Source organism: Ischnura elegans, chromosome X, assembly GCF_921293095.1.
Source record: "Ischnura elegans chromosome X, ioIscEleg1.1, whole genome shotgun sequence".
NCBI classification, from domain to species: domain Eukaryota; kingdom Metazoa; phylum Arthropoda; class Insecta; order Odonata; family Coenagrionidae; genus Ischnura; species Ischnura elegans.
The window spans coordinates 100,463,160-100,491,048 of NC_060259.1; the positions used below are offsets into that span (position 1 = coordinate 100,463,160).

General features: G+C 40.0%; 1 protein-coding gene across 6 annotated transcripts in view; it reads right to left on the bottom strand.

The window, feature by feature from the left end:
- LOC124171805 (phosphatase and actin regulator 4-B-like) overlaps positions 1-27,889 on the bottom strand; it is a 174,575-nt gene that overhangs the window by 113,412 nt on the left and 33,274 nt on the right. The window contains exon 1 of one of the 6 annotated variants that reach the window (XM_046551135.1): positions 2,735-2,777. The exons of the other annotated variants lie outside the window; for them this stretch is intronic. Coding sequence (XP_046407091.1) covers positions 2,735-2,762 — 28 coding nt within the window. The 5' untranslated portion in view covers positions 2,763-2,777. Of the gene's footprint in view, positions 1-2,734; positions 2,778-27,889 lie in introns of those variants that run through there. 6 annotated transcript variants of the gene reach the window in all.

Sequence of the window (27,889 nt, forward strand, 5' to 3'; positions counted from 1 at the left end):
GAGGCTTCCGCTCAAAGTAAGATGGGACCAGTGAAAAATTGAAGGAACCGTTGATGGAACCAGTGAGAAATGGTTGACAGTTTTTTCATTAATTAGAGCGAAATGGAAGAGATCAGAGCCAACCGAGTATTTTAGTCACAAATGCTATCTTGTCGTTCAAGCTAGATAAGACTTCGGCGAGGTCGAGACAGGACTAGTCTTGACATCCCCGAAAAGTTTCACAGAATTTGAGGCGCCCGAATGATCACATCGCTCATTATAGGGCAGGGGACGACAGTCATCTCCAGTGGCGAGCCGAACCCATTTGGCAACGAGAAAAAAACATGGTTAGAGACACCGAAAATACTGTAGGTACTCAACGAATTGGTGTCAACTCAACGGTGTTAAATGATTAGCAAATAATGGCTTGATCCTTTGTCACATACGCCAAGTAACGCAGCCAGCCATGCGCGACCCGCGACTGGTACGCCCGATAACATGTGCAACCGGTGTGACACACTCTAAGCATTGGCAAACACCCGCCACTATCCCCCAGCAGCCCTAGCTAATTGAGAGCGTGATCGCTAAGAGTGACAACCTGAGCAAACATACCGATGCGATGAATATGGTCGAGGAAATATAATCACTGGATCTAAATCGAATGCCAGAGGGACACTGGGACGATTTTACAGCGTTAGAATCAGACTTCAGTTACAAAGGTCAATTCGGTGGACCCGCTTCATCATGCAAAATCATAAAGAAAAAAATTTAAGTTTCCAATTTTTTTTAACGATTGACTAATTTTGTCTCTCGTAAATTTCGATTCTGTTAATCTCAGCTTCTAGTATTCATTTTCAGTGGCAAGGCGTCGCGTGAGACAGGGAAAAAACTTAAGGTAAAGATGGATATATTTGGGGTGAGGAAGTGAAGGCCGAAGGAAAACGGTTGGGTGTGGGGAACTCCAACGTATTTAGCAGAAGTTTATATTATAATCATGATTTTTAATTTCCCCGGGACAGAATTGAATGATAACGAAATAGAGCCCTTAAATTAGTATTGCAGCATTAAACTAAACAGTTGAATAATAATTCGAGGATTAAACGAATCTTGGATACATTTTAGCATTTTTCACCGAGCGGGTCGCATTTATAAGAAAAACCACACTCCTCATCGACAGTGACACGTACAAAATATGCCGAAAAGGTACAGGGAGCAGAAGAGCTTCCAAGGATATTTTGCACCGCCACGAATTCCCAGACACTGTAATCGCCATCAACGTGCACAAAAGAAAAGCTGCTTGAAGCAGCTCGAATTTACCAAAGGGGTAACATGATGCGAATAACCCAGCGCCTATTCAATCGTAGAACGTCTGCGGACATTCCTAAGTGGTTTTCGGAGGAACTCAGAGGGAGCGGCGGTTATTTCAAGCAGTAAAAGCCTTCGTAATGTTACAAGATTTTATTTGTCACCCTCCGCGACCGGTTTCACAGTCTTGACTTCTTGGAGATGCTAGCAAAACCGGTTGCAGAATTCTTATAAAATAAAGCAAAAAGACAGAACTCGAGAATGTGTATTTTTGCGCTGATACATGAGCATGCACGTATTCGCTGTTTTCAGTAAACAGAATTAGTGATTTTTTTACAACACAGAAAAATGATTTATTTAGTGACTTGGTATCAGGATCTGTATCGCTGAATAGCCGATCTTCCTTTAATTATAATTAGAGATGCGTGAAAATCGCAAATGCGATAAATGCGATATAGATGCGATGCACATGAATAAATGCGACATAGGCGCGATGACTGGAATTTTATGATATTTAAACCGCAAATTTGCCTTTTCGATGGCAAAATTCGTACATTTTGTGCCGAGCGCAGTTTAAATGCTCCGCCGACACTCACCGCTTAAAGCATGTGAGCGACTGGCCAGCTAGTTGGCTGGGACTCTCCGTGGCCGCGAACTACAAGTGGGCGCGGGCAAGCTATACCTCCGCCACTATATGTCTTATTCCTTAATTTATTATTGTTCTACAACATAATTATTTAAAATATTCTGTATTTTGTCATATAACTGTTTCACTACAATTTATCGTCATCTACCTCATTATGAAAATAAAAAATAGTCGCTACAAAATGCTATAAACTATTATTGAAAGAGCGATAAAATAAAAACGAAAGTGCGATTTTCACGTATCTCTAATAATAATACACTTTGCTGTGGCTTACATGTCAAGCGCATCCGGAAGTATCACTTTGGCGAATTCCATTCTTATACAAGATTTGTGCTAAAAATTACTTGGCAACACCGTCAGCAATCCCTTGAAGCTAACATTCCTGTTTGATCTCCAGCTTTCATTTCGGTCTTACCCTAAATTGATTCGTTAGCATTTTGTAGCCATGGAATAGAATTATTTCTAAACCACTCTTCTGCATATCACAATCTACATAGCATACGACTGAAAACGTATTCTCCATCACAAATTATAGCAGTTGGCCCCTTAAAAAATGCTTTTCGTACACACGAGGTATACTTCATATTTAAACTCCAGTCCTACCCTCTACCACATCTTTATTTGAAATACTGCAAAAAATCTTAACAGAAAATGTTTTCCGTGATTTTGCGGTTACCATTCATTTCTGATACCAACACTTGCAATTTTTGCCTACTTTATTCAATAAACAGCGAATATTTCAGGCTTGCAAAAACCATTATAGAATGGCCATTTACCTCAACAAACACTTTCATCGTTTTTTACCGTGTAGTATCTCGTCTGATTCCCTCATGGCTGTGATTTGGATAACAAGAGGTCTTCAATGCTTACCTGAAACAAAGAGAAAAAAAATTATCACCTGGATAATTTATAAAAATTGGGGCGTTAACAAAATAACTCTTTAAATACGAACATTTAGAGTAGTTTTTCTTACCATAGTGAATACGTTTCTTTAAAAAATTGACTAAAGAGTCACAAAGGAAGGTTGCACCCAAATTAACTTTGAAAACAAATAATTTGAAGAGGAACAAATAATTGTATTATATTCCACTGACACACGCCTCATTCGTTCTGCGCTTCATAAGTCTTCGTGATCCAGAGCGATAGGCATCACCAAGTTACCCATTTGCTCCATAGGAAAAATATGAGATAAGGTTTCTGAGAGTTTCTCTCGAATACGTGGGAATGAGGAGGTTTAAAGGGTGGAATCGGGCCCGCATTTCTTTCTCACAAGTTAACTAGTGGAGAAGCTCCGAGACACCGGGAGGAGGAGGGCCTGGACGGCCAGGAGTCAAGGGATTCTTTTACAAACAAGTACTACCCTCATCGTCTACACACATCACAAGTTTGTTTTACTCGAGATGTACTACATATATAACTGTTTCACACAGAATTAGAGGCAATATTCTAATGGAATCCATCGAATGAAAATGCACACGATGGCAAAATTCTCTTCTAATTGGACCATGCAATACAGAATAGCAAGAAAGTTGAAGGCCGTACGGGATGCCATTTGAAATACAGGGACCAAGCAATTTCCTTGTATTTTAAAAATACTTCACATTACCAGTATGAAATTGTCAAGAACAGGGATTTAAGAGCATTATCACCTTGGTGATAGCGCTTATTTACAGCAACTAATAACAATTTGCTGGCAAATGAGATTTGGTGAGAGCGTAATTCCTTGGATACATGTTTTCCCAAGGAAAACTCGCCGTCAGAAAAGAATAAATAGACATATTTAATTTACAATCCACAAATAGATACTGAGATACTCAACTTCTGCTTTCGTCTTATTTCTCCTAATGAATTCCACACATTTACCAATATCCTTCAATGGAAGACGAATACAGCACCTTAACTGCTCTACAAATCTTAATGTGGTCATCCGCATCAGCCCTGAGGATGTCAGAGAAGTCTCCGAACCCGAAAGTATGAAAGCCCGAGAAGAATTCCGCGGGGGCGCCGTATATCATTCAAGCTTAAAACACATTTGGAATAAAATAGCTTTAAAATTCTCGTTTTCACTAGATCATCTAAACTACCACTCATGGAACATAAACCCTACAGATTTATAGCCATCCTTGCCTTCTTACGCGCAGAAAACTTAAACGGAAGCAATATTTCTGAAACGGCCCAGAATTCAAAAGCGTTAAATAGTCTGCGGGTCTAGGGCCCCAAAGACTACCATCGGAAATGCACAAAAGGCATTATTGGATCCAGTTATCACGGTGGTGGCGTGCGGAGGAGGCTCTAAGGAGAAGCACACGGCCTTTGTCTCACCGATGGAATGAGCTTTCGGGGTCGTTCCCACCGATGGGGATAGTTGCGAGGTTTGGGAAGACATTTTGGGCCGGCACATGACGCGGAGAGTGCGGGAATCACGTGACTCCCGTGGGAAGAAAAGACTCGGGAGACTAATGAACTTCCTTTGTATCCGCGACGCCCGCTACAGTTCGCCCCCTGGAGCCGTTAAACTGCCTAGAGGAGAGGCACCTCCTTCCCAGCCACCCACGCAGCCCAATGTGGGGGGGGGGGGGACCGGGGGAGAGGGCAGAGTGAGCGAGGAAAGCTAAGGGAATAGAATATACATTTATCATTCTCTGGGCATAACCCACGGAGCAAAAACATTACAAGAAAGAAGAAGTTGGCCCAGCGAAAAGAGTATATGAAAACGAAATCAAGGATATATCATTTACGATATAAAAATGAAAGAGGATAACAAAGACAGAGGGATTAAATTTTCAAAATATACACAATTTGAGGGCTATGGCTAATTGAGCACTGTAAGTTTAATTCTCCTCTTCATAGAGTAAATTCATATATAATTCATTTTTAAATGCATGGACGGAGCCCTTACGTTGTATGCTTGGGAGGCTGGAGGGGCGTGGAAATCAGGGGGTGAATAAATACGAATGCACAACCACAAATAAATATACATCCCTTATTGAATAACCAAGTCGAACAAGGATAATTGTCATTCGGTTAAAATTTACAATTAAAATAACTTGGTATTTTTACACTAAAGTTGAATACAATCACCGACACGGGTTTAAACCCATAGAGTCATTTGTATTTTCATAATAACTATTACAATACGACAATACCACGTTTAGATATAATAGATGGCGCTAGGTGCGGTGACCGCATTAAATTTTGTGGAAGAAAATAAAGTTACTACCATTATGAATATCGAAAACTTCCACAAAGTTAAGCCTGAGCCAATTACCTATAGTAGGTTAAAGCTTCCGAGGTCAGTGCTAAACGAAAGTACATACATCTACATAATACCCTGCGAGCCACCTCTAGGGTGTTTGGCTGGGGGTGACCAATCACCAACATGCAGCATACATAGAAGCACTACAGCTTCAAATAACATTCATTTGTTTAGCGCTGTTTAAAAGACAAATAAATTAGAATATCTCATACAGTAATAAATATATACAAACATTAATAGTTATTAGGTTAAACTTCCGCGGTCCACATTATATTGTCGGTGTTATTTTGGGTTACCCTTGACAGTAGTAATATCCCCACGTTTCGTCTCTGCGGAAAACGTTTTCAATCAAACAGGTTTGCATTTTTAATTTTATCGTTGGTTGTCAAAAAAAACATCCCTTGCAGTTGGTTGAAGCGCACTCAATCGTGTTTTTACATTCTAATAAAAATGTAAAAATTAACACGATTAAAATAAGCCCTAAGTTTCAATGTATATATAACAAATATCTTTCATCATAAAAACACGAAGGCAAGCTTAAGAATCAAAAGGAATACATTCAATTCACTTTGTAGCTACTTTTTTCAGATCACAGCAAATTGAAGAAGATAATGCAACATATTCTTGCACTTCCTAAAAATTAATCTAATACTACGTATTTCAATCATTACCGACTCGTAAACTCGTAGCAAATATGATCATGAAGCCATTTCGGATAAATTTGACACCTCAATACGCGCACTTTAGACACTTAAGCCTGGGGATCCTCTTGTCTCATGATTAACTGAGAGGGCGGGATTTATATAGCCAAACCCAAAGAGCCGCCGCAGAGAACAAACCAGAACGAACCATTCACCAGAGCATGAAAAAGGTTTACCGTGCATGCGAAGTCCTTGCGAAAGGTTCAACGAGAAAATTCCTAGAGAAATTCTTTCCCTGGCTATTTCAAATGCAAAAGGGAACTAATTCCCACGCTTATGAAAGTATACCATCATTGCACTCCACAATCGTAGGAAAGACTGAGCCACAACCAGCATCTCTTATTGGGGTGAATTCAGTACGCAGGTAAAAGCCGCATAGTCGGAGACGCATCTATACTACAGTACTACTGATAAAAATGTGAGGCCATAGACAGTTTTCCAAACTGTTATCGACAGAATTTTCCGTTTAAATATACTACTGAAACGATTTATGCATGATTATCATAATAAGATTATTGCACATAGCGGTAGTTTTACAGACAAGTATTTCAAAAAAGCCGAAATAAAAAGTCAAACAAATATTCCAACTGCAATCCTACATTGTTTAACAAATAACTTGACCAAGACCCCATCCCATTTAAAGTTCAGAGTAATGCAAAGTAATTGAAATTTTATAAAATTGAAGGTAACTGTCTGGCTTCCCGCCTCGCCACACCAGGCATCGCAATAATTTATATGAGGATATCCATAACTTTCTACTCCTATCTTCTTATGAATATGAAGCATGCATCGAAGACGAGAAAATTCATTCTTGTTTCGCGGTAACATCTTTCAAGATCCGATCCTTATCACCCGATTCCAGTGTGTGTGCGACTCCAACAACAGTTCTAAATTCCTTGTCCTTTTCATCAGGCTTTCGAAGGGGAAAATTTTGCTATTCCAAGAGAAGCTTATCTGTTCCCGTAATGCAATCACTCATGACAGCGAAACCGAACTCAGAACTGAGGGAGTTTTCTCTTGAAGAATCGCTGTTATTTTAAGTAAATTCCATCAAACAGCTTCACCAGAGGAGTTAGCATATTCTTATATATTTTATTTTTACTTTAAGTTTAGCAATACATTTCAATAATTTCAATAAAACAAAAACCGGAAATAAAATATCCTGCTTAAATTTGCAACGTCTTCATTGACCATAAGGTGACCCCATCAAATGCCAGAAATATAGTTTACTTCAAGCAAGTTACGTGGAGGCGAAATCACCCTTGAATACTGCAGAGGGTAGTTACACAGTGATCAGTTAGATAACAAAGTCGATCTCAAGTTTAAATAATTCGCTGCGGCCAAGTCAAAATAAAGCCATGATGAGACAAGTTTGAAACGGGAAAAGAGAGAGGGAGAAGCATGACCACCCAATCTCCATCACAAAGAATCGAAAAGGAAAGCAGTGAACCAATAAAATGGAAACCTTTGGAGAGAACCCTTTTCCATTTTGCTTTATCATCCATTTACAGTTCATAATATGCTTTAGTGCACACTCATCAGAAGCCCATGGCAGTTTTCGTTCGACTGAAAGCCGGAGTTCTAAAGACGGAGGCCAGCACACACCGCGAATGCGGCAGATCTTGAACGGGGACCTTCAAACGTCCGTGCCACCAATAACAATCATCTCCTATTTCCAGTTCCGCGAAGGCACATCTTTTTTACTAAATGCCTGTTCATTGCCCGACTTTCCGCAGCTTTCACGATACGCTTCGCCAAATATTTTAAAGCCTTTGAGTTTCCGCAGCAACTGCTGGAATATACTGAGACGTTACACTTCTGTGAGATAGAGTGACTAAAATATGCATCCTCAAGGTAATTAGCACCACCTTCGTAAAATTTCACTCCAAACAAAGCACGGGATACACGAAACTTGTTTTTTTCTGTTAAAAACATCTTGTTGGTCAGGACTAGAATAAATTGCGCACCGTTCCTAAGCCACATGCATCCTTGTAACGACATTAACGCGCTATATGGATTCAAATAGCAATGAATCGTTTCCTCCCAAATATGTTCACACTCACCTCCATGCACTGCTCGGAAGCACTGGTCAACACTAATACGCCGTCAAATAACAGCGAAAAAAACCAAGCAACGAATCACTGTGCTAGTATTTATGTATTCGTCTGAGGAGGTCATATTGAGAAACGAGGTAAATGCCAGGTCAGTGAATGATATCGAGGATACTCCTGTCTAGTGATATGCAGCCTGTTGCAGCCATTTCTTCATAAATGTATTTTTAATCAACGGATTCAGTTTTTTACCAATATCAAATGTAAAAATAGTTTTTAAAATAACACTAACGAACTGTTTGAAGTAAGCATTCGTAATTAATCTCTCCACCCCATAATTCCTTCACATTTTCAGGAAATTACGTTGCATAATATTAATGATTTAAGCTCCAAAATGCGGACGTTCACACATATAACACAGTATAAAATACTTTTACCATGGCTTACATGTACAGCGTGTTTCAAAGTCATTTTTCAAATGGCTGACGATGGCATAATAATGGCATAATAATGCGTGCAGAGCTCAGCTCAGAACTTAGGTTGCGGAAAATTTCATAGTTCTTACCGCAATTCTTTTTTCCCATCTCATTTTACCTACGTATTATTTATTACTCTTCCCAGTGAAATATTCTCTCCCATTTTTCCTTCTCTAAAAGTTCTTCCAACATTGCTATGCCTCAGAACCAACGTATCCAATTAAAAATTACCTATTCATCACTCTGAACCTAACCAAATCTCCCTCCTTAAAGGCCGTTTTACATGGGGCACGTCTTTGCGAAATCTGACGCATGTACGAAGGCCAAGTCAAAAATTGCGTCGTGTTAAGCGGTGAATGTCTAGAACGCATGCTAGAATGCATGGATGCGAGATGGCAAATTTTCCTCTGCTCTAATTCCGAGCTCTCATTCTCGCAATTTCAAAAACGTTATCAGTTCTAACCTGCGCAATATAGTAATGGCATCTCTGAGTAAAACGCACTTAATAGTAATACAACATAAATTATAGCCAGCAATGGGAAATTTTGGAGGAGTAACAGTCTCTTTTTTCCGCCGGACTTTTCCCAAAACCCCCACCAATGCAGCCTGAGTCGAGGTGGGCGGTGACTAAGCTCTTAGAAAGTGATCAATTCATTTTCCGGGTGCTGTCAAAGTGAGAGCCTTTTTTTGCCGTGTTTTTCGCTCCGTGAGTCACGTCAGATTCCACACCTCGACTGCCCTCACACTTCATGATCGCGCGCTCATAAATCGCCAAATTAGAAACCCTTTCCCCGCTTTCTATCCGCTCCTCTCATACAAGCAGGCACTTCGTGCGAGAGCAATCTGCACTCGCGATGGACACACTCATGAGAGCGCGGGAGGAAGACTTGCGCCATGCATTTATTAGTGCCTCACATAGCTAGAAGAGAATTACATTAGCCCCTTCTTGCTTGTTTCTTACACTCAGAGGAAAACCATATTCTCCTACTTTTCTTCGAGATCGTAGTTGAAAGGTGAGATCTTAAATTTTCGCGGCGCATCAATTACATAAAGGACTCACGGATTTTCCACCGAGCAATTAATTGGCTGCATGTCTCCCGACGTTTCGAAGAACGACTTACTCTCAGGATACCTTCTGACGAGAGAAGATACTTACGAGAGGAGACTCCCTCAGATCCCCTAAGGATGAAAAGCAAGTCGTTCTTCGAAACGCTCGGTGAAATGCAGGCAATTACTCGGAGGAAAACCCTAGAGTCCCTTCTGCAATGGTTGAGATGTTTACGCTGCTCAAATCTCCACATAGCAATTCCTTAGGGATTCCCTCAAGTTCTTAGATACGCAAGTGAACACTACCAAAATCACCTGGAGTCTGTGATGATCACCAGCCACCGAAATAAAACGCGACATATGCTAAGGAGGCTACGGACTCAAAATAGTTTTATGAAAAATCCTTATGATTAGATATGAAAATTTCAAGACGATAACCTTAGTTTTCAGTAAGTATTAATTCACGAAAAAGAATCGACCAGCGGAGCGGGAGTGATGCTCTTTCTTCAGAAGCGAAGCGAGGAAACGCATAGATTCAAGTAGGGGTTTTATGAGATCTAATTTGCTACGAAAGCACAGCAAGAAGCCAAAGCACGAGCAATTGCGACATTAAGTAGAACATTAATTACGTTCAGCCCTTTCCTTCACTTAGAATTAGATTCATATGCCCGAATTGGCAGATAACTGTGGTGCTCTATGCTTGTGCCCGAAGAGAGACTTCAATGCGGAAGGGCTGCATGGGAAGTATTTATGAGTCATGGATTTTAGCATTGCCCAAACTCATAACGCCAAGTGGTAAAGCGAAGGGAAATAAACTTCCGAGCTTTACATATCGTCGCAGTTCGCTAGCAACGTATTATATATTAATTCAATATTTTCCCTTCCGACCTCCAATCCGTTGATTTCCCGGTACGACGACGAATAGGAACGACATTAACTTTAGTCTTCCCACGTCGTCTCAACATACCATTAGCTTTCTTCAACATCTCGACATCTCCCCCGCACTCCGAGGGACTCTCTAATAAATAAAAAGATACCGTTACCTAAGCCCTCGGAAGTTTTCGCGATAACGGCAACGTATTATTAGGCATCTTTTTATATGCCGGGCGTGATATGGGCCGACTTCGCACGGTGAAGGAGCAGGCAGTGGGTGTGGGGATGTGGCAACGGCGTGGAAGCTGGTGCAAGTCGCATACCTTCCGTGAGAGGCAACGGGACTCGTCGGAATGCGTGGGTCCCCCGCGAAGACCATTTGGAGCCTCCACCCGCCGCCAAACACCAACATTCAACGAAGGTGTGCGCAGAGAAGATACTCGTGAACAGGTATTCGAGTATCCAGATGGTGCTCGAACCTTAGATGGATTCTTGAGTAATCCTCTGTAACCACATATGGCGCCGGATCCAGGATTGGGACGAAGGGGCTAGGCGGGAGGCCTTGGGGGTAGCCTCCCACCACAAGTGGGGGTACGAACAAAATCACCATTTTATCTAGAGTGAATTGGATACCCAAGGGGGGGACTATAGCCCCTTTAGTCCCTCTCTGGATCCTCTACGGACCACTTCAGTACTAAAGAATACGCCTAGGTACTTGAGAAAGCAGGCGAATGCACAGAGAAGAAGGCGGAGCTAATTAATCAGGCATCCGTGTCGCGACACGACATATCGTAATTGTGGAGGGAGCCGAGGGGCAATCAAGAATCTTCCTCACTTCGGGAGTTTTGGTTCCTCTTGGTTCTTGACCTAAAATATTACATGGATACTTGAGCACCAGTTATCAGCAATCGAGTACCTCTCTCGACAGCCGAGCGTCATCTAGTTCCTGAATGCCTATGATGTAGTACATTAGAAGCACACTCCCAGCTTCAAACCTCAAGTTGACTTGGTTACGATGGAGTATAGCTCACCACAGGCTAAGCCACATTACGGGTAGGTGTGAGGTTATTATTAAGGGATGAAGCAGTAAATGCCTCTTCTGAAATTCCGGCCAATGCCACAGGCGTGAGAATTCCATGCATTCCGGATGGGGGAAGCTACTTTTCTTTGGCAACCTCACACTCACGCCATGGTCTCTTTAGTCACCAGCAAGAAATATCAATAGTATCAATCAAATAACAGTAATCCAGTAAGCTAAAGGGCAAAAACACTATCACAGGGTATTTAAAAATAAGGAAACACCGAATGCGTCAGGACCTGTTCTTTCCATCGGTATGGAGAGCTTCAGCATGAATACAAAATAAGAATTCAGTTGGAAAGGAAAATATTTTTTTAGGACTCGATAATGCAGTAAAAAAGCTGAAGTCAGGTCGTAATAAAATATTTTCTATTGGGAGTGGCTTATTATTCGTGTGATGTTCTATTTAATACCGTCCGATTTGATAATACTTGCAGGTAAGGCGACGTAGAATGTAGATAGAGTTCACCGGTTTCCATAATCTTTTATATAGTGCCACACACGATAGTCGGGTCAAATGTGACATCATTCCTAAATTATTACGCCGATTTCTTCACTATTTCCACACCCAATTTCATCAATCTCAATTAATCTAGTAAACTGGTCGTTAAAAACTAGCCAATTCGTGCATGAATTATAAAGGATAAGGATACACTTCATGCCATAGTCTTGGAAACATAAACTAGACAAGACAAATATGGGGGCTTCCAGGAAAACTAAGGAAATCGAAAAGATCATTATTTTGGCATATCAACTCAAGAGCCCTCTCTAATCCTTTTTTTTTCCTTGGGTGTTATCAGGAGTTTCCGAATCCTGGGACCTTCTATTAGTAGGTGTTAGAAAGCTACATCCACTCCTAGCCAATCTCTCTTCTTCGTATCGAAGTAATAACGAAAAATACATTATGTGGAAAAACCGAGTCTTTCTTTTTCAATCACAATTGTTGGTAAATTCAACGAAATCATACCCGAGACAACTATATTCATTTGACATGCTGTGCCGGCTATGCTCTGAGTAACAATCCTCGTGCTCAGACGTTATTACGATCATACGGAGTAAAGAAATACAGCAGGTACTGACATTCCGATCTTCACTTACGATTTGTGATATGTAGGTCAATAAGGAGAGAAAATCCTTTCGAGACCACTCTGGTTCTTTTCTCACAGTACTTCCTTACAGTACTTATTGGTGGCGTACCCGTCATTTTCATTAACGCTATTGCGTAAGGAGAGGCCGTTTTATTTCACTATTCCTCGTACGGTTTCGGTCATTAATTATATCCATTTCAATTTTCCATACTATTAACAGAGTTATTCATTATGACTGGAGGCAAGAGTCTTGACTCTTGTTCCTAACTACGAAGAAGGTGCTAAAGACATCGTAAAATTTAGTCGTATGAGAGTTTTTATTGTGTCTTTCATTTAGCATAGACGCAAAATCCATTATGGACTTTTGAACCCTTATAACTCCGCCATCGAATAATAGCTTCTAGCCTTTTTCTCCCCAAGTCAGGAAACAATAAACAGAATATGCCTCAGACCCGTTTGGAGATGAGAAAGTAAACGTCCAGATATGTAGCAGTTTTACGTAAGTACCTAATTCATGGTTGACAGAGCATCGATACTTTTACATACCTACTGTCCTTCAATATTTACGAAGAAAGGCGACTAAAAAATGAAGAAACGATTAACGAGACAACCAAACACACGGCTGCAAAAGTTAACCTTTTTAGCGAATAAATTGAATACCTATTTATTAAAAGTAGGCATTCTCGTTCCACCGCTTCACTGTGGAAGCAGAAAAAACTGAGGTATTTTCCTGTAACTTCAGAAAAATATGAAAACTGGTTATACCAATCGTGGGGGAATGATTGTGAGCTTAAGCATGAAACGAATAATTATCGCACACGTTCATGGCAACATAATTGGTATTTATCAACTCATATTACCACGAGTTCCACGTGCATGTGAAGAAATACAAAAATAATAGCACATTTAATAAGCACAAAGATAAAGGCAAACCCTGAGTAGTAGAATGAACGCGATGTGTCAATATAATGAAATTACAAACATCAACTTTTTTATAAATTAAAACAAAGATAGGCAAAAGCATTTCTCGCGCACCGAATTAATGTCCCATGAGGAGACTAGGAGATTTGCTTAACAGTAAGATAAAAGAAAAATCTCGCAAACCTATTTTACAATACCGAGTCTTCAAAGTTTTAATCTACAATAATGAGTCGTAAAAACACCACACCAGTACAGTCGGAAAGAATTAATGAGGATATAACCATAGAGTACGTATACTACTATATGGTTATATTAGAGTAAGTGATAAAATTCGTTCTATCAACTGCCGCGCTAAAAGGAAATATCAGATGTTTAGTAACTCCCGATAAAATATCGCAGATTATACCTTGTACAACAAAATAACATTTTCAAATTTTATTATGCAAACATAGTTTTGGTAAAATTACATTTGGAAATTTTATCTTTGTTCCCCAAAAAGTTTCCCGTCACGACGCAGTTTGCCCATAACGCGCACATACGTTAACTGCATCCCCCGAGTCCCGCGTTATAACCGGATTTTACTGTATTCCCAAAAATTCTGAAGTCCACACACCGTGAGAACTAATTCACAGAATAGGAAACGTAAAAAAAAAGTCACGCGGAGTGAGAATTGTTTCCTGCCATCGCGATGGAAGTGTTACCACAATAAACTCCATAGATACTGCACACAAAGGAAGGGCTGAGCGAGATAATTGAAGAGGGTGGAATGGTCGTGGCCTTGAGAGGGGTGAGCGACCCGCCGGCGCAGCGACACGCCAGCCCTCCCCTATCCATCCATCCCCCGCCTCATCCATAACACGAAATGAACAAAGGACGAAAAGCCAGCGCCACCGATTCCTATTCTACAATTAGACATCATCGTCATAAGCAAAGAATCGTAAGATTGGTTTGACACAATTCCCCATTTCGCTCTCCAATCTGCTAGCCTTTTCGTTATAACCTTTCCTAAGAAACTCATTCGGGGTCGTTCCTTGCGCTTCTTCCCGTCCACCAGTCCTTCGACGATTGTTTTCATCAGGCCATCATGCCTCACATGATGTGGCCCACTAAGTTGTCCCATCTTCTTCCCTCGGTTTTCAGAAGGGCTGAGGAATAGGAAACGTGGAAATAGCTAAGTAATATGAATGAACAAGTGCTGAAAAAACCAGTGCCACTGATTCCTATTATACAAGTATTCATCATCATAAGTCAGTAATCGTAAGGTAGGTTTGATGCAGCTCTGTAATATGCTCTCCTGTCCCTTGCCTTTCTTCCGTCCACCTGTCCTACGACGAGTGTCTCCATCAGGCCATCATGTCTCGTGAGGTGGCCGAATACGTTGTCCCGTAGTCTCCTTAGGGTTTTAAGGAGACTTCTCTTTCCTCTCACTCTTCTTGGCACTTCCTCATCAATTACTCGGCCGATCGATCTCTATCTTCATCGCTCTTCGGTAGTATCACATTTTGAATGTTTCCCCTCTTGGCTTCCCTGCTACTGTCAACGTCCAAGCCTCGCTCCTTCACAGTTATTACGCAGAGTATTATTATTAATACGATAAAAACACTGGTTGAAGGATAGTAGGTAAGTGCGGATGGAGGAGGCAGAGAACAGAATTTATAGACTGAATAAAAGGGAATATACTTAACCGTGATTTGAAGGAGAAATTTGGAAAGTCAACGTCGGAGGGGAGTAAAGCCGGGGTGACATATTAATTTCTTACGGTAAACTACCTCCACTGGTAGGATACGTTTAATAAAAATAATAATGAAAGATATCCCACCGTGTAACGTTGGTTCCTACGGAAAATTATATGAATTGCATGGCCTCTCCTCTTCCCACTTTTAAAAGCAAATATTTATTTTAAAATACACCTGAATTGTTCTATCAACTTCCGACCGAGCCACAGGCTTTGACCACCCGTCTCTGCTACTTCCTCAAAAACGTAAACATGGCTGGAAGGTAAAAGTTTTCATACCTATTTTACGCTATATCTAGAGCTTCAAGGTGACACAGAGGCACACGACATTGTCCCCGCGGCAGCCGTCTTTGAATAGGACTTACTCATCCACCGCTGCGATAAATGTTGCAATATTCACTGTGTCAAAGTTAGGTGAGAAATTGGTAGTTCACGTTTTACGATAATCGTCGCCATAAGAAGTGCAGTTTCCTTTTGCATCCTTCATATGTACCATCTCAAGTTGAAATATGGCTCTCCTCCAATTTTGAAATCACTCGTTCAATAACGGCTATGATTCAACACTGTACACCATAAACCAGCAGCTCCCTCTATCAAATATTGTGACCAGAACTAAAAATAGGAATTATAGGCAAAATTACTCTCAGAATGGACATTTCTAAAAATTTGCCCTGAATAACATAGAAAACTACTTGCTTCAATTCACTAAGAATATATCGATGCCTCCTTTTGCAAACCAACAAGAAAATCAACTCTCTCCTAACGTCCGTTAAAGTAGGTTATAAGTCAATAAGATAGCTAAAAGGTCACTTTCAAGGAAGAGCAATGATTAGTAGCAACATACAACCACCATGGCAGAAAAACAGGCCACTTGCATATTTATTCTAATAGGAGAAATGTCCACATCAAATTTAAAAAAAAATCATTCGCCGGTTAAATTAAATAACAAAAAATGAGGTCTTATTACCAGCAACCTAACAGTAGCATGTGCAGAATGATGCAATATCATGAGGGCACTGCAAGGGAAAGAAATATTCATCATCACCTCCGACCGGCAAAAGAGAAACATCACGCTTTTGGTGTGGTTTGAGGCTGGCAACCAATGCATTAGGAACAAACGATGGAGTGGCTGGTACGCTAAAAATGCGGGGAAATACTCGAAAAGCACTTCCGCTCAAAGTCCCAAGATTTCAATGGGGAGTTTCAAGACAAAATCAGACGGCGGGAAAAATCATTCGTGTGCACCGGACGCAGGCCGATGTCTGACCAGAAAAAATTAAGACCTTAACATGGATTACATCTCTCTAGCAAAAATAAAATTCTCTCGAAATCGGAAAATCTGTCTCACGGCAAGACAGGAGATAAAACACCGCAATGCCACAAACATACACGTAAATAAGATTAGATAACTTATATATTGCAATGGAACGTATGTAGTCGGTGCATAAATTCTATTTAGAGCTGCAGTGTACCTTCTCTCTTCTAGCAATAATGGAAAAATTCCAGCTAGCTGCCTGGGAAACAGCATATTTTACGTCAGGGTTTTAAAGGCATCTATCATAGTGCTAGAAAACATGTTCCTTTTAAATTTGATTTTCACAGAATACAAACATACCTGTTTTTATTTAGGGGACGTAATATTCATTTTGATTCCATTCCATTCCTCTACTTTTGAACGAAAATAATGATTAAGTCTGGGAGATTGAGACAGTTTCCGAACATAATTAGTGAGGATGTGCACAATATCATATGTAGGCGAATATTTGTGTCTCAGAAACCTCGTATAGTAAGTTTCAAACATTTTAAGAGAATGAATATTTTTTCAGCCATAATACCACTGAATCTGTGAAAAACTATGATTCTTGGTTGAAAATAAAACTGATCACTTTTGAAACCGAACTCGGTGATTTGTACCTCCAAGGGCCTGTTTAGCAAAAGGATATTTTCTTTTACTTTCTGCAAGATTTTTCACTCTTACTCAAAGTTTTCTTGCTCAATTTTCGAATTTCCCGGCATTATTGTCTTCAGAATACCAGTTATTATTTCAAATAATTATCCAGTATAATTCTATTTGTAATCACTTAAGTTGAACTTTGTTGTCCAAATCAGAACGCAAGCGTTGTAATGATGCAATAACTTTAGTTTTGATAAAACCATTCCGTTCATTCACACACCTCGGAACATCCCATTGCTTTTTGGTGTCCATATTGGACACACGATTTTGCCCAAGCCGCTTCATCGACTGGTAAAGAGATCTTTACACTTCATGTGAATAATCTTGCACTTGATAAAATACCCCTTTTTTAAATCAGATAACCATTTTGAGTTTTCCACGAATATCTGGAGCTGACGTCAGGAAGTTTTCTAATCTCGAAACCCATTAATCCCAGCCATAACACACTCCTTCCTCAAAAAAAGAGTAAATTTTACACAAGCTTGCATATTTCACACGCTTAAGTATCAAATCACATCACTTAGTTCCACTTACGACTTAAGTCACACTTTGGGAGCCCCTGAAATAAGAGAGAGACGAAGCTTATCCTCTCCCGATTATTGAGAGGTGCGGCACATATGACGACGCAGAGAAGACAAGGCAAGGCATTAGGCATGCATGAAAGACCATGGGCTACTCATTTACTGAACATCACTGAACAAAGAAAGAAATGAGATTGGGTGAGACGAAGATCAGGCACTTCTGAGAGAGGATCAAGCTCGAACGGACGGAGGGAACAGCCTAGGAATTAGCAGTCGAGTCAATTTTCCCGTCAGCAGAATTTATTTCCAAGTAGCTGTAAAAGGAAATCCTTTTTTCAACCCCAATTCAATTGTCGCAATTACCTTCTCAAGAAACCTCCCCTGCAATGGTCAGAATGGAGAATTTGCCTGCTCTGCACAAGCAAACAAATTATTTAGATTTATGTTTATATCGAAAATGTATGCCTTTATCTAGATTTGATTCATACTAATGTTTAAAAATTCGTTTCTTTCGATTTCGAAAATTTCAAGAAGAGGAAGACTCGCTTCGACTCGAAATTTCCTGACTCGTACTAATGTGTATTAACGACTCAGGCCTGATCAAACAAGTCTTTTCCTCAATTGATGCGAAGTAAACGACAAGCACTTTAATGGAAAAGGAGAAAATATGGTCAATTCTCCACTACTCTTATCACATAAATTGTGTTACGACACTTTTTGCAAAAATTGTTCAAAAATACGGATAACAAATCTCCTCGAGGCACCAACAAATAGAGCTCTATCCTCCCTTTCACCCCCAAGACTCTGCCTTCTCTGATATCAATCGGATATAAAATTCATCTACAATACCCTTAATTCCCCCTCTGACGCTCCTAATACAGTTTCCTTCATCAAAATAAGTTTACCTTCCCACCACACCCGTTTGAACTACCTACTCCACATGCCAATACCCAGGCTATCAATAATTAACCGTTATCTTTCCCACAGTCTTTCCGCCCGAATTCACTCTCTCTTCTGATATTGATCCCTTTTCTTTATCAATTAATAATTTTACAAACACACTCAATTAATGAAAAAAACGAAATAGCGTCCTAAATACTAAGGGTGTGGCCACCGTATCATTTTGCAGTTTCTTTTTTAATTTTATTAGTTTCTTCGTTTCATTTTTATTGTTCTTAGTGGCATTGACATTGCCATTCTTGATCTATGCGTATCATTCACTTAAAAATAAAAGATAAAATACATTAAACAAGAGAGCGAAATTTTTCCGACGACAACTACCTAATTTAAGTGTTTATGACAGATATAATGATAGACGGATGGGAATAATGAACAATCAAGATCCTTGGTGAAATGAAACACTCAAAAGAAAAATATTATAGTGATTAATTGGTAAGATTGGAGAGGAATACGAAGTGGAAACTAGCGGAAACCATTCTTCACGCATTTTCTTTTACACGCAACCATTCCCCGGCAATAATCCAAGAAACACAATATTAAATTCTACAAGCTCATAAGCATTGAGGAAAGTAGAATTCATAAGCAGAAAAATAAATTACCAAACAAATTAGCTTCCAGTGCCACGGATCCGGTGTTCTGAGAGACATCGCAGTTAGTCCGCGGGATTTTGTCACAAATACCCATGAAGATGAGATTTATCAAGCGTATATAGCCGAGTATGTAAGCTGGGTGACACTCGGATTCTTTTCCATAGAGATAAATACATTATTAGGCTAATGACTTCTACCGTGCATAAGCCGATAATGCAAGAGGAGTCATTCCCATCGGATCATACGAGGTAAGTACTGAGGAAACGTGAAATCATGCCCCTTTCCTTTAGCACAATCCACAGTTTTTTCTCGCTAAAACTAATTGCAAGTGGCATTACACAAGCACGAGTAGAAAGGAAAATATTTACCCCCAACAATATTAGTAGAGCGTTATAAGAATGAGCCACACTACGCAGCCAATGTTATATTCAATAAAACAAGTAAAATCAAACATTCGTCATCAGTTGATACATCAGACACAGCCCTCAAGCTATAAGGAAAATGAATATCTGTTTCAGAATTCAAGGTCCCACAACTATTCTATGTCTATTACTTTCTAAAAGCACGCACATTTGATTTGAAAGCGTAGAATCGCATAGCTTTGCGTATAAGTGAACCTTATAATAATCACATTACCCAACACCATAATATGAAGAACACTAAATTCTGATACATTCCATTACTCAACTTACTGTGGTTTAGCCACACCAAACTCTGGCATAATTCTGGTGGCACGCCGAACACCACTGGGCCTATGTCACCCTCAAGCTATCAGTAGTTACCCTTTGAATTACTTATTCATTGGATGACCACATAATCGTCAAAAACCAGTTCAACAACATGGGGAGGGGAAATATTTTTCCAGCTCATAATAACTTAAAAGGCCATCTATTATCACACACTTAAACCTTCACAGACTGCTCAATAAAAACCATTCCAAAAGCTTTATTATTACCATTCATACCGCCTCCAATACAGGCCTACCTGCACACGCATTTAAGAACCAGGCGTATCAGAAGTTCTTTCACTGGTTCCTACAACGATTTAATTGCGCCAGTCATATTTCAACAGACCACATTTAAGATATTATTCATATACGGTTATCTTCCTCTATTTAATTTCGATTATTTCCTCACTTCTTCCTGACTATTCCATTTTGCTTAGTTCATTAAGAGGAAATCCGGATTTCGATGGCTGCACATACTCAAGGTTGCGCTGCACGTGAATGCAACTTTTTTACGCTTTCGAGGCGAAGCAAAAGCGAATATGCATTCGAGTGTGGGGAAGCCGCAGAGAGGACTTGCAAGAGAACCGCATCCAAGAAACGCGATAGGAGGCCGGCATGAACGCCGTGCTTGGGTCGCCTCGATGGATTTGCATTCAGCAGAGAGGTGAGGACTGAAGTTGTGGGCACGACTCCATGAAAATATTTCCCCGCGGTTGCATATTATTTATGGTAAATATATCAATATTCAAGAAAGTTGCGATGATTTTTCGACATCACATATAGCTCAGAATGTTGAAGGCGATACCCGTTTTGTGGAGGCAATGTCGTCATGGAAACGGTGAAGGTTGAGCTCTTGCATGAACCTTAAGTTTGTGCTGAAGAAAACCAGACAAAATTTCACATGAATACCTGTCACATACATCCTGAAAGTCAATAGTAAATGCGAGTCAGTGGCAAAAGAGAGGAAAATCCAAAAATGTTGCCGTTCGGGAAAAATCAGGATCAAAATTTAAAATTATAGGTAAATGCCTGACCATTTTTTTCTTTGCATCAAGAAAACACACTTTTAAAGTTTTTTTCCCACGGGAACTGGTTTCAATATTCACTTTTTTAAAAAGAAATGATTCTCCGGGACCACAAGAACGAACCACGAACGAGCCCATTAGAGGAGGACAGCTCGAAAACCTTTAAACTATAAATCGCAGAAGCTGATATTAACCACATATTTTATTGGGAATAAAACTGTAAGAAAACAATGCTGAAAATTGTAAACAAAATGGGACGTTCCACAAAATTGGTTAAAAATGCGAAATTCAAGAGTTTGGCGAAACTATTCCACGGCACTTAATATAAGCTGCTATGTATAGACAGCGCACTAGGACTTCTGAAATCTTTCAGCTTACTCTCATTCTCCTCCCAAATCACTCTTATTTCTAGCCTCAGATGAACCTTACAACTATTCAATCAATACATTAGAAAAAATAGAGGTTAGCGACAAAATAGATATAAATGGTAATGAAGAGGGAGAGCTTGTACACCTTCTATGGTGCGCACAACTAAAATCCCATGATAGTGAGAATCACTACGATAACTCATAGAAATACGAAAGTGAAACACAAGTCATTACGTTCTATAACCAAGAGGTCCAACTTGATCCTGGACAATAGAAAAGCTACAGTAGTATAATCACTCGAATAATTTCCTTGGAGCTAATTCAGTTCAGCGAGATGTTTCATATAAACTTTCGTCACACAAAAATTGGAGAGAGAGAGAGAGAGAGAGAGAGAGAGAAGCGAACTCGAGGATTGATCACAACCAAAAAATGCCTCCAGCTCCGTACTACGAAGGCGCAGATTAAACCCTCTCGACCATAGCACTATCATTCATTAGAAGGGCTTCTTGATTTTCGGGATCTCATAATTACTTGCGGTTTTTGAATGAGGTAGTAAGGTACAGACAACATCCAATGTAATGGTAAATCGTAAATAACGCCTGAATACTAAAGATGGCGTAAAAAATGCTAACAATGATGCAATAAACATTTATTTTCGTGACAATCAAGGATCCCTACCCGTCAGTCTGCATTCCTTCGCATCCTACCTCAGTAATATGAGCAGTAAAGTCGTTCATGAATGAATCATTCAAAATGAACGATTTAATAAAAAAACAGAATGAATTAAATCAGTCTTCTCTGGCGAAATTGTTCAAAAGAACGAAATCCTTTGTAAAGAACTATATATCGAAATGCAGTTGAGTTGGTTGTGGTTGGCTGCGTTGTCACAGAATCGAGTAATTCAGCTGCTAGCCATATCTTACGAACATAAATCGTCAATGAATTCGTCGTCTTTTCGCCGATTTACATACTGTAGCTGATTTGGATTTTGTGAGACCCGCGAACTGAAAAATAGAGCTTTGGTTACCATATTAGAAAAGCGGGTTGGCTGTTGGCACGCTGGTTGTCGAAGAGAATCAATCGAGAAGTTGTTATCACCGTGACCGTAATATGACTTAGCTCATGAATAAGCATGCATTACACGCATAAGTACGCATTTCTGATTTTCATTGAAATTTTAAAAAATATAACGATTTCCTTGAAATTTCATCTGTGATGAAAAAAAATCGCTTGAAACCTCTACGCATGCTTCATATGGTTTCGAGGCTTCGGTTCAATAAAAAAATCGTCTTTCTAAGTATTTCGTTTATTATAAACGACCTGAAGAATCGAATCATTGTCGTGAATCAAAACGCATGAACCGAATACTAAAAAAAAAAAAAAAGTCCCCCTACCAAACTGGCTCCCCGAGCACGGCCATCCGTGGGGGAAAGCCGTCCCAGGACCGCGGCCGACCGTGTAACACCAAGCGAGCGCCCATACGAAGAGGACCGATTTTTTTTTTGGCGAGTGCGTGCAGACGGGGCCGTTGGTATTCCCCACTCGCCCCGAGGCGCTGTGAAAGTGAGTGACTCAGGAGAGAGAGGGTGAACACATTCGCAGGACGACTGGGCAATGCGTCCACTCACAAACACGATGGCGACGACGAGAGCGAGAAGAGACCACGGATACACAACGCATTGTCGACGCCGTCGAAGAGGGCATCCCGAAACCTCATATATATACAGTGAAACTCGTTAACGAAATACCACCGATAACGAGGAGGGTTTCCGGTATCTAGGACTTTCCTATGATCGCCACCGTTAATTTCCCTGCGTGTAGCGAGTTCGGATAATGTGAAATCCCTGCTATTACGAACCCTTCTTCGATCCCTTGGGGGAATTATTTCCTCTTTTATAAAGAAATTAAGGCCATCTTCGCTACTTAAACTTTCCTTAACTTATCATCAGTTGTTCTCCTACGTGGCCATCACCACAAGGTACTAACGTTGATCTTGAAATCCTCTCCTATACAGACGTTTGATGGAAAGGGTAAGACGATGGCTAATTGTCACGGATCTGTTGCTCAAATAAGACGATTTTCGGAAAATTAGCTGCTAATCCTATGCTGTACAGAGAAATATCCTTCATTATGGATATAACGAAATCCCGTTTACAAGAAAATTGAACGATGGTCCCTTGAAATTAGTTATAAGCGAGTTTTGCTGAATATAAGAGAGTATGTCTCTTTGTCTGTCCGCAATGCATTTCCGTGCGGCAGCACAGATCGCAACCAAATTTAGTTCGTGGGTGCATCTCATGCTCCCAAAGCCCGTAGTGTTACTTCAAGCTGTGTCCAACGCGTCCTTTGCGTCGTATTCTCATAACAGTTTGTTACGTCACATCATACAACTTCTGTGGTTGGACATCCTGCCGGGTAGGCTCACATCTTCACACTCTTAAAGTGAAAACACAACTCAAAAGATTCTACACTTTCGACTTTTTCGTCTATGCACGTACGGACACGCATGACGATTAATGTCGAGGAGCGGCATACGGAAATCATTACTTCCTGTAACATATGTATACCATAATCATACCCGTTTTGTTCCTTTACCTAAAAACCCTGCCAAGGGACCATGAATTCTAAGTTTCCACTTTACTGGGTACTATCCTTCCCGAGCAACGTCGGGTGGCCCGCTACTTAGTGTATAAAAGAGCACTCAAAGTGGCAGTGAAGCAACCACTGGCTGAGGATGGCGGTGGGCGCCGTCGCACCACCGACACCGTAAATGAGCCCACACCGCGGCACCCACTCAGCTGAAAATAAGATATGTATCTACCAGGTTAAATTCGGTACTTGAATAAATACTAAATATTTGATCTTAGTTTTCCCCTTTTTAGCCCTCGGAACTTGATTTTTATCGTTAGTCAGTAATTCGCGCCAAAGGACGCCGGCGCGTGCCGCCGAAAATGCGCCTTTTAATTATTGGCGCCTATATCTTATTGAAATACAGAAGACTTACAGCAGCTGACAGGTCATACAGGAGCTTATTAAAATTAACTGAAAATAAACTCCAGTCAAAAAGAACCAAAATTAGGATTTATAAAATAATAGTCATGCCAATATTATTATATGGCTCTGAAGCGTGGGCTTTTACAAAGGTATCACAAAAGAAGCTCATAACGTTGGAAACAAAGTTTTTAGAAAAATATTCGGTCCGATGAAGGATGGAGAAAGATGGAGGATTAGAAAAAACAAAGAGTGAAGAGAGTTATGCAAAGAATCAAATATCGTGGGAATGATTAAAAGCAAGAGATTATGATGGCTGGGCCACCTCCAAAGAAGAAGTGAAGAAGGAATGATGATACAAGTTATGAGAGGGAAAGCAGAAAGTAAAAGAAAGGTAAGAAGACGGAGAGTGCGCTGGGGCGACGAAGTAAAGAAGGACGAAAGGAAGGGATGATGGGAGGCCAGCTGGATGCGAACGGAGAGTGTGGAGGCGGGCGCTTGTTTGGAGAGGCAAAAGAACATCTAGGTTGCCAATGGCACAGGAGTAAGAGCACATATGTCGAACTGAGGCATACATCAAAACACCAAATTCAGCTATATTACGGAAAAAGTTAGCAAATGGAACACTTTTAATTGGATTAAATCAAAATCATGATGCCAATGCTCCCCCTTGAGCATCAAGTGTTACTGAAAGAAAATTTCCAATCGAAATAAAATAAAATTTGAACAAAACTCAATATTGTGAACCAGCACATTAGATAAATCTCGTGATTTCAAGGAGAGAGATTTAATGATTCTGCGCATGGAGCGAAGTATGAAATGGCAACATCCAAAATCAATGCAATAACAATTAATACAAGGTTTCTCATTTATTGCTGATAAATCGCAGGCATTTACTCAGATTATATTGTACATCTTCACTGAAAGCACAAGTTGTAGCGATGAGTTGACGAATATAGACAATGGATTGCCGTCGACGCAGCCCTATCGATTTGGCTTAAACCAACACACCAAAGGACTCGTTGCAATGAAAAGTTATTTAATGGCGTTAAATGCGTATCCACAATGGTGCTAAAAGCGAGCAATACGAGTATTTATGCTTCCTCATAAAACGATAATGCTATAATGTGTACTTACAGTCAGTAACTTACGGGAAGATTTGAAATGTTACATGTCACAGCCTAAATGGGTTTTCAATTGAGGCTCAATTGGTGGTCTTTTCAAACTTACTACACATACAATTTCATTTCCGTAAACTCTGTACTAGTCATTTAAATAAAATACATAATTTTTTATAATTAAGCTTACTTTTGGTGAAGTCCTAGAGAATTTTCTCCTTTTAGCTCCCCTCGCTACGCCACCAACTAAGCAATCAGCATTTATCCTGTCCTAAATACGGAATTCAAGATTCTCACGACTTTCATAATCTTATATTTTACGGCCTTGTCTTCTCATTTTCCCTTATCAGTGTGAAGTTTTCACATTATGGATAGGGAGAAATGTAGGAACTCTAACAACGAAATGCACGAATATTTTAGCCTCTGGAACACACTAAACTCATCTAAACCTGACACACCCAAATAAATGCTTACAAATTACTTCTTTGGTAAAAAGGCGTTGTTGGACGAGAGAGCTTTCCATGCCCGAAAAATCCTCACCGGTAGACATGAACCGTTACTGCTGTCCTCGATGGTAAATAATTTTCTTGGAGTTTTCTGACGAGAAAAGAATAATTTTTAATGTAGCTCAATATTGTCTGAAAATGTCATATGACTAGCGGTCCCTTATATTTAATTCTTAATAAATTCAATTCCATTTTTATGATCACATAAACATGCAGATTATGTGTACAAAATTAGTATAGGTAGTATAGCACTATTCAGAAAAAGATTATGGACAGGTTGAAATTAAGTACTCATCGTTGTATGTTAAATCATTAACTAAGTAATAATTTACAAGGAAAAATGTGAAAGTTTAAGCCTGATAAGATAGACGTACAAGATGCAAAAAGGAAACATTTATAGCATCCCTTCCCAATTGAGAGAGTCCTCGGTGACCTTTTAGTCTTCTCACGTCCCTCCCTTCCCCTCTCCTGGCACCAAACATGACTTTCGGAATATAAATGAACTCCTTTAACCTTAACTCACTAACTTTGACCTTGACTCATTCTTGAAGAAGCAAGTGTTATAAAATCCTGTTCAAATTCAACTCGATAAAAAAGCGATCTTAAGTATTCCTCCAATACTGTACCTACACTAAAAATAGTTTTACATGTAAAGCGTACAGGGAGCGGCAACATTTGAAAATAATATGGAAAAAAATGTATTCAAATTATTTAAGAATACATATTAATTATTAAATTATTGTACAATATTACAGATTATTTTGGAATTCAGCCAACAATTTATGGAGGAATGACGGTGAGAAGAAGAAATAAGACTTTTGATTGGCTAACATAGCCGATCCAAAATTTTCATCTGCAACTGATGCTATAAAGGGAGTAAGTTTTTCTACATGCCGAGAGATTTACCTTAAAACAAAAGAAACAACTTTAATAAGTAAGGATCGTGTCAGACCGTCATTTTGTTGAAACTGCTAAATTGACCAAAAACATAGAATTCGCATCTGTCACCAACACGTCAAAGAAAATAAGTAATAGCAGGGAGGAGTAATAGCTACGGCCCTCGGTAATAGCTACAGGCTGAAGTTTTTCAAATTCATAATGAAAACTAAATTGGTATAAATCCACACTTCAATTTATAACCGACCCGAGTTTCAACAAAGTAGCACTGCCATCTTCTGAATTTATGCCATAGCTTCGGGGTCGGAACCCTGATCGCTAATAAACTAAATCGTGAATTTAAACCTAGTTATTTTTATTATGAACGTTCACAGAATACGCATTCGCGACAAAAGATAGGCCCATTCGCGACAAAAGATAGGCCCGAGTCTCAACGTTCACAGCCGCCCACCTATCTGGCCAAGAACTCGAGGGCCTAACCGCAAAATTCGCTCACAGCGCAGGGGTAGCTGGTTGCATGAAAGGCTTCTCCTTGTCGGATGGCGGCGCACAAGCAGCCAGCCATCTTGGGGCCGCCCTCACCGTTATTCCCTGCCGCGGAAGGTGGGGCCGGGCGGGAGCCTGAGGGGTCCGCAGGCGAGACTGCCTCGTCATCCACCAACCAGATGGACCAGGAATTCTCAACGCACCGGTAAGCCGCAAACCGACGTTGAATTTCTTAGTCCACATTCCGAGCGAATTCCTCTCGGGTAAACCGTCATCGGTTGAAGTCTCCAGAAAAGTCTTTTTCTAATCGAATCGATACTTTGCGGGATAAGTTCGTGGAAATTAACTGTTAAGTAAGTACTAACGACGTGATTGTCTCCATTACTACTGATTTACTTCATATCGCAAGGACCAACGACCTACTGATAGTTCTTTCTACAATGTAAGTCAGTATTACTCTTTGAAGTTCGTATAAATTTACCTCATGGTATCATAGATTCCATAATTTTATGGAAAAACACCGATAGTATAGAAAACTACCTGTGGATATTTAATCGGAATTTAGGAGTTTTCCACTCCCACTGACATAT